Source organism: Ovis aries, chromosome 26, assembly GCF_016772045.2.
Source record: "Ovis aries strain OAR_USU_Benz2616 breed Rambouillet chromosome 26, ARS-UI_Ramb_v3.0, whole genome shotgun sequence".
Taxonomy (NCBI): Eukaryota; Metazoa; Chordata; class Mammalia; order Artiodactyla; family Bovidae; genus Ovis; species Ovis aries.
In genome coordinates, this window is record NC_056079.1 from 1,593,374 (window position 1) to 1,611,073 (window position 17,700).

The 17,700-nt window shown below is 52.4% G+C and overlaps 1 protein-coding gene across 1 annotated transcript in view; it reads left to right on the forward strand.

Annotated features, from left to right (window-relative positions):
• MYOM2 (myomesin 2) overlaps nt 1-17,700 on the forward strand; it is a 64,234-nt gene that overhangs the window by 24,358 nt on the left and 22,176 nt on the right. The window contains exons 12-23 of the mRNA XM_004021826.5: nt 624-823; nt 1,412-1,465; nt 6,593-6,720; nt 8,865-9,048; nt 9,766-9,940; nt 10,310-10,431; nt 12,086-12,273; nt 13,362-13,488; nt 14,603-14,781; nt 15,511-15,625; nt 16,632-16,788; nt 16,871-16,977. Coding sequence (XP_004021875.2) covers nt 624-823; nt 1,412-1,465; nt 6,593-6,720; nt 8,865-9,048; nt 9,766-9,940; nt 10,310-10,431; nt 12,086-12,273; nt 13,362-13,488; nt 14,603-14,781; nt 15,511-15,625; nt 16,632-16,788; nt 16,871-16,977 — 1,736 coding nt within the window. The remainder of the gene's footprint in view (nt 1-623; nt 824-1,411; nt 1,466-6,592; nt 6,721-8,864; nt 9,049-9,765; nt 9,941-10,309; nt 10,432-12,085; nt 12,274-13,361; nt 13,489-14,602; nt 14,782-15,510; nt 15,626-16,631; nt 16,789-16,870; nt 16,978-17,700) is intronic.

Consider the following 17,700-nt stretch of genomic DNA (forward strand, 5'->3'; position numbering starts at 1 on the left):
TCTGCGCCCCCATCCAGCACACCAGCCTTCCCTGTCCCTCACTATCTCCCTGCTGCTGCTGCTAAGTCGCTTCAGTCGTGTCCGATTCTGTGCTACCCTATAGACGGCAGCCTATCAGGCTCCCCCATCCCTGGGATTCTCCAGGCAAGAACACTGGAGTGGGTTGCCATTTCCTTCTCCAATGCATGAAAGTGAAAAGTGAAAGGGAAGTCGCTCAGTTGTGTCCGACTCTTCGCGACCCCATGGACTGCAGCCTACCAGGCTCCTCCATCCATGGGGTTTTCCAGGCAAGAGGACTGGAGTGGGGTGCCATCGCCTTCTCTGCGCTATCTCCCTAAGTTTGCTCAAACTAATGTCCATTGAGTCAGTGATGCCATCCAACCGTCTCATCCTCTGTCGTTCCCTTTTCCTCCTGTCCTCAATGTTTCCCAGCATCAAGGTCTTTTCCAGTGAGTCGGCTCTTCACATCAGGTGGCCAAAGTACTGGAGCTTCAGCTTCAGCAGCTGTCCTTCCCATGAATATTCAGGGTTGATTTCCTTTAGGATTGACTGGTTTGATCTCCTTGTATACACGTATTAGGCTGATGCAGTTGTTACTCTCTGTTCTCTTTTGTGATCTGAAGATGCGAGGTGGGAACTGACAACTGGGTTCAGTGCAATGATGCCCCCGTGAAGATCTGTAAATACCCCGTGACTGGACTCTTTGAGGGGAGGTCTTACATATTCCGTGTGCGGGCTGTCAACAGCGCAGGGATCAGCCGGCCTTCCAGAGTCTCCGAGGCTGTGGCTGCCCTCGACCCTGTTGACCTCAGAAGGTTACAAGGTAGGTCCTTTGGAGTTCAAGCTCTGGCAGGTTTGTGTGGCTTATTCTTTCTCTTTCCCCCAACTTGGCTCTGAGCCTTAAGAGAATCCTCAGGGCTGAGCATGGCTCAACTGTGGCCCATGGGCTCCGGGAAACACTCGAGGTCACGTTAGGAGTGTGGACACCAGACTGACGTTTACACCTCGAAAGGAAGGTTCTTCATTGTCCTAAGGCTCTTCGCTGAAATCAGGTAAACTGGTTCAGAATTAGACTTTTCTTTGTCCGCTGCTCTGTCAGTTCAGTGTATAATGAGAGTTGGAAGGTGCTGAAGCCAAGCCCCCCTCTCTCTGAATTTTAATTTCATGTGGCTCAGATTCCTCAGCAAGACTGTGTCCTTAACGATGCTCCTTAATGATGTTTGAAGTGGTCACTGCATTGTCCTGAGCTGCATGGGGTCTTGAATCTGGTACAAAGAGCTGAGAAACACTGGCTCTCCTTAAGCCCACTTCCAAAACACCAACTCAGACCACCTCAGCCTAGTGCAGACGCTGTCATCGTAATGCAGAGGCTTTCTGGATTCAGATTCAGCACCGACCTTTCTCTCTGCAGCCGTCCACTTGGAGGGAGAGAAAGACATCGTGATCTACCAGGAGGACCTTGAAGGTGAGGCGCTCGGCACCACTTCCTTTTGGCTGTTTTTGGCTGAGGGGTTTAGGGCTGAGATTAGAGAGTGGAGGGTATGCTCTTCACATGTAAAAATAAAGCCTTTGGGCCAAGCTTAAGGTCATTGAATCAGGAAGATGAGCAGGCAGAGGGTAGGGCTGAGAGAGGAGGTCAGCGGAGTCCTGGCTTCATGCAGGTCATTCCAGCATCTGCAGGGGCCACGGAGTGGCCTGAGCCCTGAGTCCTGGCCAAAGAGGCAGTCCTTTACCCAGGACTACATGCCTGAACAGTATTTTTTTTTTTCTTTTAAAGCACAAATTTTATTTCTAGCATTGTAACTAAGAGGGACCAGTTTTCCCATCACACAGCGTCCCTGTGATTTGAAAGTTTGCGTCTCCTTTTGAGCACTGGCTTTTCTGAACACTTCTCCTAGATATTCCTCCCTGTTGTAGGAAGATCGATTCGCTGAGGAGAATCCTGCATCGTTAACCTGGGATCCAAAGATTTTGATTGGAATTATGATTACCGTCCACAGAGGACAATGAATGAAAATTTAACCATGAAAATACTAGCTTAATTTGGAGCTTCCGTCCAGGGAGGTGTACTTCTGAGCTCTTTTTAAAAACAGCCCAGGTTCTTTCCCTGGAGAGCTGCAGAGTCAGAAAGTCAGAGGTTGATTTTCCTATTTGCTCCTCAATCTGCCCCCCAAACACTGTATCTTCTACCCCGTAAAAATTTTCCTTTAGTGTCTCAGAACGAACATGTGTCTCTCAGAGGAACTCCTTGACAAATTTTGGTTAATCCCATGGTAACATTAACATCTCCATTAAAACCTCTTCTTCCAGAAAAATGGAGAAACTGAGAAGGAAGCCCAATAAATAAATAACAAAAGAAAATAACTTAGGAGAGGCTGACAAAATGACCCCCTGTACAACAGAGAGGGGTTTCCGTGGTGGCTCACTGGTAAAGAATCTGCCTGCCAATGGGGTCGCAGAGTCGGGCCCGACTTAACAGTAAAGCAGCACCACCAAACAACTGATGAAAACATAGGTCTTTGAATGAATGAAAATGACTCTGACGATATTAGAACAGATGTTTCTTAGGACACCAGCCTGTACAAAATATGCGTTTTTGACCTGAGAGGGGAAAAAGAAGCTCTTTTTCTTCTAAAGGTATCAGTGAGGGGAGGACTGATCTTAGTTACCCTGAGTGGACACATGAGAGTTCAAATAAGGTAAAAATAACCTAAAATGAAGGGGTGTAAGTTGGCTGGATGGCATCACTGACTCGATGGATGTGAGTCTGAGTGAACTCCAGGAGTTGATGATTGACAGGGAGGCCTGGTGTGCTGCGATTCATGGGGTCGCAGAGTCAGACATGATTGAGCAACTGAACTGAACTGAACTGAAGTTGTTATATAAAGTGAAAGTGAAAGTCGCTCAGTTGTGTCCAACTCTATGATTCCATGGACCATACAGTGCATGGGATTCTCCAGGCTAGAATACTGGAGTGGTAGCCTTTCCCTTCTCCAGGGGATCTCCTCAATCCAAGGATTCAACCGAGGTCTCCTGCATTGCAGGCGGTTTCTTTACCAGCTGAGGCACCAGGGAATCCCCATGTAAGTTGCTACATAGATGCTGAATATCCAGGATGAAGTCTGCGCTGTGTAAAGGTTACTGTGAAAAGCGGGGGTGTGTGTGGGAAGTAATATTTCCTGACACACTTTCAAAAGCAGGACTGTGCCCCTCTGGGCAGAACAGCTACCTCTTGAAACATAGATATGCATGTTCTGGGGTTGAAACAGCCAGTGATTCACTAACCACCAAATGAAGAGATAACCCATTTCCAAAGACTTGCTTTTCCAGCTGATTCCATGGGAGTGTGTCTTACAGACACAGTAGGCCTTCTTTCTAGGTCTTCTAAAACTACAGAAAATACCTTTTGTGTTTTGTCTCCTGTTTCCTCATAAGAAGGCAGGGTTTCATACCAGCTGGTTATGAAGGGCTGAGGCTCAGACACTCAGAGAATCGTTGGAGTCGGTACGTTGATACAGCCTGGAGTTCAGCCTCACGGGCCTCAGTTGTTATGTGAGGCTTTGCATGTGGGCACAGGCAGTGTCCATGGTCTGGAACAAACCAGGTGTGAAACAAAGACACTTACACAGGGATCGGAGAGTTCATTTGCTTGCCTTTCTCATTTTAAACAATGAATACCTCTTCCAATCTATAAAAGTCTTTAGCGAGAGAAAAAAATGCCATGATGTTTTCAAGGAAACCATTTCTGGGTTCAAAATGGGCTATGAGGAACTTCTTCCTTTTCTACCCATATCTCTTTTCTTCATCTAAGCTGAACTCTCTTGGCATTGCTTTAACTAGAAAAGTGCTGGCTAATGCCATTTGTTTTAATGAAAAAAATAAGATTTTTTTGTTGGCTGACAAAGTGCTCTTCTGTTAGTTCAGTGTATTTTTTATGTTTATTGTTTAGCTAATTTTTATCGAATCATTTTAATGTTGGTTACTGTCTTCCTGCAAACATTTAAATTAATATCTATGCTCTTCTCTTAATATCATCTAGCTTTTGCAACCTTTCTTGAGTGTTTCCCTGGAAGAACAGATACTTCATTCTTAGAAAGATGAGAAGAGGCTCTTGCAGAAATAATGAGATTGTTTTCGTCCTGCTGATTATACGTCCAGGCATTCACTGTACTGTCCTGGGCCAGGTCATCTGTAGCCTGCAAGCTGAGCTCATCCTTTGCTCTGAATGCCGCAGACTCATTTACAGTCGTTCATTCCTGAATCCTGTCTTCTTGGGTGTTCTAAAACGTCCCAGTAAACTTTATGTTTCACTGACAGCTGTGGAGGCTGGGGCTTCGCTGGGTCTACAGAACAGAAAGCCAGAGTTGGAGTCTGGAGACCCGGGCTGGGCCGCTGGTGGGCTATGTGATCCCAGGGAGGCGCTGGGTTTTCCCGCGTCCCTTCCTGGGCTGCCTTTGCACGTCGCGTGTCTGTGTTCACCGGTGCTCACGTGACTCCTCAGAACAGCCCAAGAGCAGGCTGTGATGCTCAGGCGTGGCTGCGGGCTGATGGCTGCCGCCATCACCACTGCGAGCACACCCCCTCTTCTGTTTCGCCTCCATCCGCTTCTCTCTCTCTGAGGTGCCTCTCTGTGGTTGGAGGGTCAGTAACAGACCTCAGCTTCTGTCCATGGTGCCCCCTTGGCTCCTGGGGCCATGTAGAGACCCCTCCTCCTCTGCCGGTCTCAGGGGCTCAGGCTGGTGCCAGGGGTCTGGATGACAAAGTGTGCTGCCCTGATCGGGGATTCCCTGCTGACAGGGAGGGTTCTTCCTTCTTGCCTGGGCTCAGATCAGGTCTTCTCACTGCACTTTCCTCTGGGCCCTCGGGTCTGACCGTGCGGGAGAGGCCAGTCTGCACTGTCTCCCGTGTGCTCGCTGCGGCGTCATCTGCGTAGCTTCCATCCGTCCTGCGGTTTGTCCCTGTGTTGTCCAGTGCTTCTGAGACGAGCCAGGACTCAGTTTGGACGCGAGGCTGTGTTGCTGGGTTCGGGGTCTCTCTGGGTGAGGATGCGGCAGGTGGGCCCGGGGGCCCCGCGCTGCCTGCATACTTGGCATCTTCTGGACAAACTCTGGCTCCTTGTCTGAAACCCAGCCCACTTGCCAGATGCTGCCGGGTAAGACCAGGTTGTGCCTTGGCGTCCTGTAAAATGTGATGAGCTTGGTCTCAGGGCTCTTGATGAAACAAACCCAGGCTTGTGTGCGCTGTTTCTTGTATGCTGTTTCTATGCAGCCGGGCAGCTCCTTGCCGGCAGCTGAGTCTGGAGGGAGCAACTGGATACTGAGCAGGGCTCTGAGATGTCCCCGGGGATGTCTGAACCTTTTTAATCATGTGCTAATCTAATCAGAAGCTCGTAATATTTTGTATCGCAGTGACTGGGACTGTGGGTCTGGAGAGCCTCCACTCCTTACGAGAAGTTCTCATGTCCAAACATAACACCACTGACACCTAACGTTTTATTAGAGAGAGACGTGGCAGAACAGAGGTAGTGGGCTGCTCTGATGCAACGTTCTATTATGGCTGCTTGCTAATGGATATCACACGGGAATGTCAAGTATACAGACTGCCTGGAAGGCAGTGCCTGTGGTGTGGACCAGACCTATCCAGGAAGGTGGGGGGAAACCACATGCTTTGCTAGTTGATGTATAGTCTCCGTGCTTTGAGGGCGTCATGCAAGGAAACCAGCAGAGAGGCCCCCACTCCCTGCTGCAGAGCATGGTTCCTCATACCTTTTCTGCATAGACTACCCTCCCAGTTAGAGCTGCATGTCTGGTTAAATGCCCTATTTCTTGGGTTTCTCAGGTGGTGCTGGTGGTAAAGAACCTGCCTGCCAATGCAGGAGACAGACACAGGTTCAATTCCTGGGTCGGGAAGATCCCCTGGAGGAGGGCATGACAACCCACTCCAGTATTCTTGCCTGGAGAATCCCATGGACAGAGGAGCCTGGTGGGCTACAGTCCATGGGTTCCAAAGAGCTGGACTTGACTGAGCGTCTGAGCACACACGCACGCCCTGTTTCTTCTGGGTGAACCCTCCCCTCCCACGTCCAGTTGAAATTCTGGATGAGCTTTGGATTAGATTCTGTTCTTACACACTGGCTTATACTGGGAACAAAAGTACTTGGATGATCTTCACCCGATCATTACACTTTGGCTCTGGAGAAACAGTTCTTGCCATTTACTGACTTTCCCAAAATAGAAATGGAGCAAAAGCAGACACTGACACTTGAGTCCTTCAGGGCCTGTGAAGCAGCTGAGGGGCCTGCTCCAGGATGGGCAGGGGGAGCGGGGCGCCTGCTCTGGGATGGGCTGGGGGAGCAGGGGTCCTGCTCCCTGATGGGCTGGGGGAGCGGGGGTCCTGCTCTGGGATGGGCAGGGAGAATGGGGCACCTGCTCCAGGATGGGCTGGGGGAGCGGGGCGCCTGCTCCAGGATGGGCTGGGGGAGCGGGGCGCCTGCTCCAGGATGGGCTGGGGGAGTGCGGGTCCTGCTCCGGGATGGGCCAGGGGAGTGGGGATGGGCTTCGGCCAGTGCTCATGGTGTGGACTCCACCTCCAGGCGAAGTCCAGATCCCAGGACCTCCCACCAACGTGCATGCCTCGGAAACCAGCAGGACGTACGTGGTCCTCAGCTGGGACCCCCCCGAGCCCCGGGGCAAGGAGCCGCTGATGTACTTCATTGAGAAGGTATGCGCCGGCCGGGCTTCCAGGAGCAGCGAGTCTGTCGGGTCTGCCCGGGCGCTGAGCTGTGGGTTCTCAGGATGGGCGGCTCTTGGGTCGGTCATCTCAGAGACTCCACGCGGTTTCCCATCGAGAAGCTGCAGGCAGCGGCTGAGCCAGCAGGGCCTGCGCAGTGCTGTGGTGGATGTGGCCTCGGGAACGGGGCGGGCTCAGGCCCTGCGGTCTTTGTGAGGGCCAGTCGGCCCCCCGGGTCCCCGCTGCACATGAGGGCCTTCTGCTGGGGGAGCCTGCAGTGTGCTTCCTGCTGGAACATTCTAGGCCCCAGGTTCTGAGGATCTGGGACATAGAGGGACAGTGGCCTCTGCTCTCAGTTTGCTTATAAGCGGAGCAATTCACGCTTCAGATGGTGAACGATTACACAGAGTCGTTGCTTTTAGGTCTGGATGCACACAAAGAAAGAGTGTGCACACAGTAAATGCACACCCCCACCTAAATTCCAAACACGCGCCTTACTACACGCCACGTGCCCTCCCGCCTGCTCGCTCCGCGATCGCACTAGAATGCAGCTTGTGACCCACTCATGCGAATCGCTGACCTGTGACTGGGTCGTGGGCTGTTGAAAAACCCCGTGTAGCCACGTGAATCCTGTAACTGTGGTTTCATGATACTGACTTTATATTACAATATAACATACAATTCAGTACACATAACATACACGTAGAGTCTATAACACGTGAGCAAATGTCTCACCCCGTAATGACGTAAAATACCACAAGGTGAAGCGAAGCAGAGAGAATATGAACAGTTTTCAGGCTCCAGCAGATATAACGACCCTCAGCTGTCCCCGCTTACCTGCAAGACTTTCTTGTGTTGCAGAGTCGTGTTAACCTCTTTGTTCTGAGTCTAACTTACAGTTCTTGCCTCATGAAAATCCCAGATGAAGGGCTGGCAGAGGAGGAAAGGTGTTTTCTCTCCCCCTCTTCAGGGATATTTCCTTATCTACTTACCCAGAGCTGGAAAGGTCAAGTTTCAGCAAACATATTTAAAAATCTTAAAAAAATTTTAGATATATTAAACCGGAATATAGTTTATGTATCATATCATGTTCTTTTTGGAAAGGAAGGCACATCTCCAGAGGAGGGAAAATTACATTAGGCATGCAGTCCTGGTTTTTAAAGTAATTATCAGTGATAAAAATTAAAAACACTATAAAAAATGCGCAAAATGCATAGACGTTATATAGGACACAATGGAAGTCACCAACAGTTTGGCCATGCGAGATAGTCATCATTAACATGGCGCGTGTTCAGTCCTTTCCTCTGCAGGTATTTGCATCCTGGTATATCGAGCCCGTAGATATGGGCTTCTCAGGTGGCGCCAGTGGTGAAGCATTTGCCTGCCAGTGCAGGAGACACAAGAGACTCAGGTTCAGTCCCTGGGTCAGGAAGATCCCCTGGAGGATGGCATGGCAACCCACTGCAATATTCTTGCCTGGAGAATCCCATGGACAGAGGAGCCTGGCGGGCTCCAGTCCACGGGGTGGCAGAGAGACCTGACTGGAGCGACTTAGCACCTACATGCACACATATTGTAGATATGGTTGGCATGCTGTATTACCTTTAACAAAATGATACACTTGCTCTCACCCCAGTGAAGGTCTTTATACAATGACTGAAGTGGCTACATTTAATACATATGTGTCATTTTGAATCATAATGTATCTACGCTACTGCCTTATTTAGGGAGGTGTCACTCTGTGACTACTATAGTAGCTGGGAAACAGTGAAAATTTTAAACTGAGTGTGAGAAGTTATGATGGAATTTTCTGCATCTACTCCTCAGTTAGCTCTGTTTACCTTTCATTTCACCTTTACTAGAACTACAACCTATGTATTGATTCCCTAAACTTTTCCATCATTTATTGGCTTTCACATAAAAATTTTCATTGTTAACATATCCAGCTTTGGGTAATTTCTCAGCCCTTTCTCCAAACTGGCTTCCTTTTCCTAATATTCAGAACAGGGGTGTTGATGGACTCAGAGGAGCTGTTGGCTGTGGTCTCCCGCCCTGTAATCTGGGAGCCAGAGCCGAGCTTCCCCTGGGATGCGGGTTCAGGGACCGTGGCTCCCATCGGGCCCTTGTCTTCTCAGTCCATGGTGGGGAGCGGCAGCTGGCAGCGGGTGAATGCCCAGACGGCCGTGAGGTCCCCCAGATACGCTGTCTTCGACCTTGCCGAGGGGAAGCCGTACGTGTTCCGAGTGCTGTCAGCAAACAAGCACGGCCTGAGTGAGCCGTCGGAAATCACTGCCCCCATCCAGGCCCAGGACACCATTGGTGAGCAGTCCCTGCACGTGACCCATGTGCGAGATGGGCCCAGGGCAACCTCATGCAGGACAGCAAATGTTGACAAAGACAGTAATGTCACCTGTGGGTTAAAATTCAAGTTGCCTTAAAGTTTCGTTATACTAGAGTTGATGATCTCTCTGCCTTGTTTTGGTCAACATTTCTCCCAAGTCCCATCTTCTTTTTATGAAGCCAATAAATGGGTTAGAAATATTTTAAAACAATACAACCCTACATGCACTAGGGTTCTGGTCTGAGTTGCTTGAGGTTCTGTATCTGATGATGTCTAGTATGGATTAGAGGGATTCTGACTTGCACCAGGGGAGAGGTCCAGGGTTGCAACATTGTTTGATTTGAGGCCCCTGCTGAGTCTCTCCAATCTGCTGGAAATGTGTCCTGTTTCTTAAATGGCTAGCTTTACACCACAGTTAAGAAAGCACGTGTGTCACTGGAGGAGCACGCTAGAGGGTCTGGATCAGGGCTGGCAGGGGCGGGAGACTCTGTGATGGGGATTCTTTCTTGGGGAGCCAGGCTGGCATTTTGGGACAGAGCGCGAGGACTGACCGGTGCCTCCTGGGCCCCCTTCTCTACTCTGTCCTCGTTGTCCAAACCTCACCAAAGCCCCCAGCCTTGTAGATGAGGGGGCTGCGGGCCTCTGGTGTGGCCCCTGGCCCTGATGCCGCTGGGCCTGTGCGCCTGTCTCTGCAGTGGTGCCCTCGGCACCTGGCCGTGTCCTCGCGTCCCGGAATACCAGGACCTCGGTGGTCGTGCAGTGGGATCGGCCGAAGCACGAGGAGGACTTGCTGGGCTATTATGTGGACTGCTCCGTGGCCGGCTCCAACGTCTGGGAGCCCTGCAACCACAAGCCCATTGGCTACAACAGGTGAGGCCACCTGGCTCCCCCTGCCCCTGCCCCCGAGTGAGCAGGAGAGGCCCAGCCTGGGACCCGGGCCCTTGGCTCGGGCCGGGGGGACCCTGCAGGCAGCCACGCTGTGGGCATCCACTCTGGGCCCCCGTCAGAGTGCAGCTTCCTCCAGCCCTCAATCTGGGACCCACCAATGGTGACGGGAAGTAATAAGCTACAACTGCAGATGAGATGGATGGATGTTAGGCGCTCATGAGACACTCCAAAGAGTAAACGTCCTTCCAGTCCCAGTGGCTGTTTCTGGTGTGTTGAAGGCAATTTCTGTGTCTGTTGCAGGAGGATGAAGGGCTGGCCCTGGCCATCACACCCCTGATTCATGTTTTCCAGGTTCGTGGTGCATGGCCTCACCACCGGCGAGCAGTACATCTTCCGAGTTAAGGCCGTGAATGCTGTCGGCACCAGCGAGAACTCGCAGGAGTCGGACGTCATCAAAGTCCAGGCTGCCCTCAGTAAGTCCTTCTCGGGCGGCTCTGCGCCAGCTCCTGGCTCTCCACTGCGTCTTCATTTCTGCAGGAGTCAACTGTGATGATGCCGTTTGGAGCATTACATGAGGGGAAGCGTGCAGTGAATTGTTGTGCAGAGAACATGCGGTTGCATGGAGCCCTCTCATCAGTTGCCTACTTGGCTTGCAAATGCCAGGGTGACAGGGGAAAATGATGACTTGCATTAAAAATAGGAAATGGTGTTAGAGATCACATTGGTTTCCAGGCACACGTGCCCACATTAAAATGCAAGCTGTGGGGTGTGACTGTTTCCTTTCAAAATAAGATGCTAAAATAGAACATAAGTGGCCTTTTCAGGTATTCTTAGTTCAAGGAACTTAGTTATTCCAGAAAATTTCAAATGTTTATGTAACTTTGTGGCTTTGTTCATAAATGGTGATCTTTAGAAATTAGTATATTGATCACACTGAACAATTTGAGTGTTAGCTTGTAGCATTGTGCACTAGGAAACTTGATCTGTGCAGCTCTGCGTTTTATAATTGTTTATAATTATTTCATACAAAGTGGAACACAAGGCTTAAAAGTACCTATGAACATTTTGAAACAAGATCATCTCTTATACACATTTTGAATCAGAGTATTGATATTATTTTTACTTCAGAGAGACCTATTTTGCTCTTTATTTCTGTCTCCATCTAAATCTAAAAGCATCTTCAGAAATTATGATCTCTTGTCTAACAGTAAATAATGTTACTGGAATTTCCAAGGAGTCAAATCTGATAATACTTAGGTGGGCAATATCGTGAAACATTAACGCTCCTTTTATTTTATGGTCCTTGTCTTAATCTGTCAGTTTTTCTCAGGAGGGACTTTCAAACATTATCACTTGCCTCTTCAAGTCATTCCTACTAAAGGAAAAGGAAACTAAACTACAAGCCATTCCTACTAAAAGGAAACTAAACTATGTTTTAGTCCCATAATAGGGGCAGCTCATTCCCAGGCAGCTGTGTTTGGGTATCAGTGGGGGGGGGGGTGTGCCGTGGGTCTTCAGAGTCAAGCAGAGGCATCAACATCCTTGCCAACCTGATGGGAAAAGATGGTCCATTTCCAAACACGGCAGTCAACGGGAAATGAACTCGTGCTCATGTGAACTAGTCTGAAGTTTCTGTGACCGCGTAGGAAGTTAAGGCTCACTGGTCTAAGGGTGCTGGTCATCGCCGGCCATGGGAGGCTTGGCTGTCCTTCACGAGCACAATGAGAAAGCTGCTCTCCCAAGCTTTTCCTTAGAGGAGTGGGGAGAGTCTGTTACTTCACACGTCCAGGCCAGACTGAAATAATTCTTGGCCCTTGTATTATTGAAATATTGGAAGATCTGTGTATGTATTGGAAGATGTGTTTAGAGATTGCATGAACACGTATGAGAGGCTCTTACCCATATTTCTTAAGCCTCCTGTGTGGACGGTGGGTTCTTTACCACATGTTTCCCTTGGGAAGCCCTTTATAAAACCATTCTCTTTAAAGGAAGCAGCAGAGCCAGGGCAGGGAGGCAGGCGGGGAGGAGGGTGCAGGGCTGGGGTGCCACCCGGTGGGGAGAGGTGGCCGTGGGGGCTTGGGCTGAGGCGCTGGGATGAGGGCGACTTTCCCGCCGTGTTTCCTGCAGCCGTCCCTTCCCACCCTTATGGGATCACCCTCCTGAACTGTGATGGCCACTCCATGATCCTGGGCTGGAAGGTGCCCAAGTTCAGCGGCGGCTCCCCCATCCTCGGCTACTACATCGACAAGCGGGAGGCTCACCACAAAAACTGGCACGAGGTCAACTCCTCGCCGCTCAAAGAGAGGATTCTGAAGGTGGGTGCTCGCGGGCTCAGTCCCTCTTGCCAGGCGACTTCTCCCCGGGCGCGGAGTTCCCCATCTAGTGTCTCAGAGTTCAGTGACGTTAGAGAATTTGACACAGAAGCAAAGATGAATGAAAACAATTCAGTGTGAGACCTGAGGCCCTTAGGAGGCATCTTCTTCTGAGAAGCAAGGAGGAGAGCGAGGCGGTGGGCTGCTTCCCGGGGCTGGTGGGCTGGTAGCGGCGCTGGAGGCAGGAGGCTCCGTCCTCGGGGCAGGAAGGGCGGAGGCAGTGGAGAACATCGCTGCTGGGCCTGTGTGTGCCCCTTTCCCAGGCCCGCGTGTGTCCAGGCCCCTCAGCGAGTTGCTTGCTCTAGTGTACATCGCGTCCGGGTGCAGGGAATCGGGGCCACGAGGACTTAGGGCGAGAAAGACCGAGAGTCAAGTCCCAGGCGAACCCTCGGCCACTGCTCTTGCGCCCAGAGCCCCTCCTCGTGAGCCGCCGCTCAGGGTTTCTTAGAGAGAAGTAAGCGAGGCGCTGCTTGCCCACCAGGGTACCAGGGCGACAAGGCCGTGTGCCCCACCCCCCCCGCCCCTGCTCTGCCCCTGGCCCCTCGTGGCTCCCGTCTCTGAGTCCTGACTTCCCTGCTGGGTACGTCCCTGAGGGAGGGCGTCTGGAATGCACAGGGCAACCATGTGAGAGGGAGAGTGGGGATGGCCCCATGGCAGGCGGGCTGCACTCCCTGACCAGCCCCTCGATCGCCCGGAAATGCTCGCTTCCCCTGATGGACGGTGGGTGGTAGTGCAGCTTCGTTTCGCTGAATAATTAGAAGTTGAGTAGAGCGGATTTACACTGCTGTGTACAGCGCAGTGATCCAGTCACACACACACATAGGCGTGTGTCTGCCCCTTTCCCTCAGAGGTTATTACAAGACGCTGAGTAGAGTCCCTGTGGTCGCCGCTCACCTGTTTTACGCACAGGCGTGTGTATGTCAGACGTTGATCCCAGTCTCCTGACTTACTCTTCCCTATCCCCTTTGGTGACAGTAAGTTTGTCTTCTGTGTCTGTGGGCTCAGTGTTAATGTAGGCATCCTCTGAATAGGTGGAGGGCTTGACTGAAGGCTCGCTTTATGAATTCAAAATTGCTGCTGCCAACATGGCAGGGATCGGGCAGCCATCAGACCCCAGCGAGCTGTTCAAGTGTGAGGCCTGGACGATGCCGGAACCAGGTAAGTTGGCGGGGGGCTGGTCTCCTGGACACACAGGGCTGCCCAGAGGAGGAGTCTTTTGTGGTGCAGCCTCCCCTGCCAGCAGATGCTCAGTCCCCCTCACAGGTTCTGACACCACCGCCCCCATGGGCCAGGGCTGGGCATCAGGTGACCTGCCCTGTGTCCGGGCAATGGACACATAAGCCAGGCAGTGACAAGGGGGCATGTGAGGCGGGGGGCCATCCATCTCCACTGCAGAATGGGCCTGGCTCCCCTGAGTCAGAGACGCTTCGGCCAGAGGCTGGTCCAGGGTGGACCTGCTCAAGGGGTCGGGGGAGCCCAGCTCCTGCGAGGAGGCGGGAGCCGGGACCGGCCTGGGGCAGCCGGATGCCCCTGGCTGTGCGTTTGTTTCGGACCCCCTCCGAGAGCACCCAGGAGCCCGGGGTCTCTGGTTCTGAAGGGCCTTGTTGTCAAAGATCTGCATTTACTCAGGGCTCTACATGCACAGATGTGTTTTCACAAATTCTCAAGGACTGGGTGTATCCAGAGAAACTGATCCAGCCCATCAGGGCCCGTCAGGGCGTCTAGTCCATCAGCGTCCCTAATGCAGTGGTTAATATGCTCACGTTTTGAACAAAACCAAACAACATAAAACAATAAACCCGAAGTCGAAGCCTAAAATATCAGAAATTCTGAGGCTCAAAATTTTCAATTTTGGGGCCAAATTATATTGTTTTTCCCCTTCTATTTTGGGCAGGGAGGGAGGGTAGTTGTTTTAGTGATATTAATTTTTACCCCTTAGGAAAGTCAGTGGAAGAGAAAGCTGTGGAAGTTCCCTGAGGCTGTGGGGGTTTCGAGTGATTAGTCAGGGTGGGGCTGTGGCCCCTCCCACTTTCACTGCTCAGGGCTCCTCTGGACCTGAGTGGGGGGGGCGGTCAGCCCCACCCCAGCAGTGCTGTGGCAGTGGGAGGGGTCCCCTGGTGGTGGAGCAGGTGCTGGGTCCCCGGGTGAGTCCTGTGATGCTTGGGTGTCCAGGCAGACATGGGCGGGTACCGTCCTGCACGCCTTTCTCTCTGAGAGATGGGCCTTCGGGCCCTGGGCGAGCGTGGGGACTCGGGCGTCCGTGCGTTTTCAGGCCCTGCCTATGACCTGACGTTCTGCGAGGTCCGGGACACGTCCCTGGTGCTGCTCTGGAAACCCCCGGTGTATTCGGGCAGCAGCCCCGTCTCTGGCTACTTCGTGGACTACAAAGAAGAGGACTCCGGAGAATGGCTCACTGTCAATGAGGTCACCACGCCGCATCGCTACTTGAAGGTGACGCAGGCCCCTCAGGCCTTGTCTTCTGGGGAGTGGCTTCATCAGGGTCTAGCTTGAGGCCCCCAGGGGCTGGCACATGTGACTGGGTACCCCTCCTGCTTGCCGGGGGTTCGGGACTGCCTGCCCTCTCCAGACCTTCGCAGCAACTACGTGTGGGGACCGTCTGCACAGGGCCAGCTTCCTCTCCCTGCCGCCGCACGACCACCCCTGACGGTGCTGAGACCTCACAGTCCTGGCTGCCTGGATGCACCTTCCACAGTGATGACTAGAATTACGTCTTTTCACACCAACTCTGTGTTTTATTTACTCGATTCATGTGATTGATGACGGACGTCTATCTGATAAACACACACACGTACACAGTGTGAACACATCTGAAGAGTTTATTCTCCAAATGCTTCTATCTCTAGCCCCTGCAGTAGTCACTGGGGTCAGGCCAGTGGTGACGGGTTAGCAGTGACAGGTCAGGTCAGTGGTGATGAGTCGGTGGCGCCTGCTCAGCTGTGACGGGTCTGGTTATTGATGAGGGCTGGGTCAGTGGCTCAGACCCGAGACCCCGCCCCTGGATCTCGTCTCCCCTGCTGATCCCCTGACTTCTGCATGGCTGGTTGACCTGGAAGAACATGATATTTATAAAAAGAAAGCATGTTCGTAATAAAAATGTGACGAAGGATGAAGTCATTTTCGTTTATCGGTTCGCGTGTGACCTTTCTTGCATCTCTCAAGGTGTGTGACCTTCACCAAGGAAAGACCTACGTGTTCCGCGTGCGGGCAGTGAACGCCAGTGGGGTGGGGAGGCCCTCGGACACCTCGGAGCCAGTGCTGGTGGAGGCCAGGCCAGGTGAGACTCGCCCACTCAGCTGGCAACAGGCAAGACCTCTGGGTGGGGTGGCCTGGGTCGGGGGACAGTGTGGAGGGTGGGCGGGAGGATGGCAGGACTGTCGTGAAAGGAGGTGGTTGACGCACGTGGTAAAGGATGTCTTCAGAGACACACCACACGCTCCGACACCCCAGGCGGAGAGGGGCACGTGAGGTCTTCCCGAGGGGGTGGGGGTCTTCACTGGCAGCGGCAGAACAGCAGGCAAGCCTTGACGACGGTGTCTTAGGTTACGGCTGAGTTTTGATCAGAAATTATAAAGCCTCTGGTAAGTGTCTTGGTTACAAGTAGTGAGAGCCTCGTAGAGGGGCCCTTGGTGGGGAAGTGGTTCCGAGGGTGGGAGGTGAGCTCCCAGAACAGGAGACATGCTGGGAGGGGGCCCCTGCCTCCCAGAAGGGGTGGAACCGGGGACTGGAAGCCACGGCATCCCCGGGGGTCTCCCCTCCCTGAGACCAGCGAGGGTGGGTGTTCCGCCTCCGGCTCCATCGTCTTGGTGAGGAGGGTGTCTGCGAGCTCCCAGCTCAGCCGGCCTGTCTCCTCCGGCTCTGACCGCTAAGGGACAGCTGCGAGCTGCCTGCGTGGGGCCAGGTGTCCAGCCATGTCCAGCACACCCTCCCTGACCCAGAGGAAAAGTGGGGACAGGAGAGCGGGGTGTGGGGAGACCACTGTGACTGTGCTGCCCGGGCCCAGGGGTGGAAGTGAGCAGACCCCAGGGGGAAGGACCGAGTGTCTGGATCTCAGCCCTAAGGGTTTCTTCAGGAGTGCCGGGTGCAGAAGGTGATGATGGGAGAGCAAGCCTGCCCTCCTCTGCCCTCCGTCACTGCCGAGGGCGCACTGGCCGATATCCTGGGCGGATGGTCAGTGAAAACCGCTGATTCGATGTGCCACGCGCTCTCTGCCGGGTCACCCCTTCTCCAGAGAGAGCCTGGGGTGGACGCCACGTCCCTAAGTGCTCCCGGCTCCTCCGCAGGCACCAAGGAGGTCAGCGCGGGTGTGGACGAGGAGGGCAACATCTACCTGAGCTTCGACTGCCCGGAGGTGACAGACGCATCCCACTTCACGTGGTGCAAGTCCTACGAGGACATCGCGGATGACGACAGGTTCAAGGTCGAGACTGCAGGGGACCAGTAAGTTCCTCCCCGGGCCGGCCGGCGTGGCCTGCTAGGAGCACCTTCCAGCACTCATGCCCCGGACTCTCTCCCCTTCCAGCTCCAAGCTGTACTTCAAGAACCTGGACAAAGAGGATCTGGGCACGTACTCTGTGTCAGTCAGCGACACGGACGGCGTGTCCTCCAGCTTTGTCTTGGATGAGGAAGGTAACGCCTGCGGAACACTGGCTTGCCTTTGGGGTCTTCATAACACTTTGAAAGATTGATGCTCACAGAAAAGAGACTTACTTGCTCAGAAAAGGGGTGTGTCTTTGCATGAGGCTATGGGTGAGAATCTTTTTAAATCCAAAAATTATTTTGGAAATTACATAAACTCTTGAGTTTCTACTCTAGCCACTAAGTAAATCACTGGTCCGGGAGTATTTTATTTATTGCTCTCTATATTGCGTTTATTGCCTCCCACCTGTATTTTAGAGATGAGTTTTATTTACATTTCATTAGTTTGGCAAGTAGCAACTAGCATACTATGAATAAGTCCATAAAACTAATGAGAGGCATGCAAAGAAGCTTCCTTTCCTCCCAGCAGCGACTAATTGGATAATCAGCTAATAGAAGAAAACACACACATGTGGATGTATGTATTTGTGTGCCTGAGATAACATTTAATCGTCATAGTTAAGATCCCTCGCTGTCTTACAAATAGACGGCAGAAAGGAGTGAAGGAAGTCAGCTCATCATGACCCGATGAAGAGCAGCCCTTCTCTGAGGTCTGAGTCCCCAGGCACTGAGCCAGCCTTGGGAGGAAGCTTCCCCCTGCCTGGGTTGATGTTTCTTGTGTCTCTGATCTAGAGGGGACTGCATAACTCTGGATGGAAGCCTCAGATCTTCGTGTTGGGTCTTTAAAGGCTTCTGAGTGCCTGAGAGTCCTCA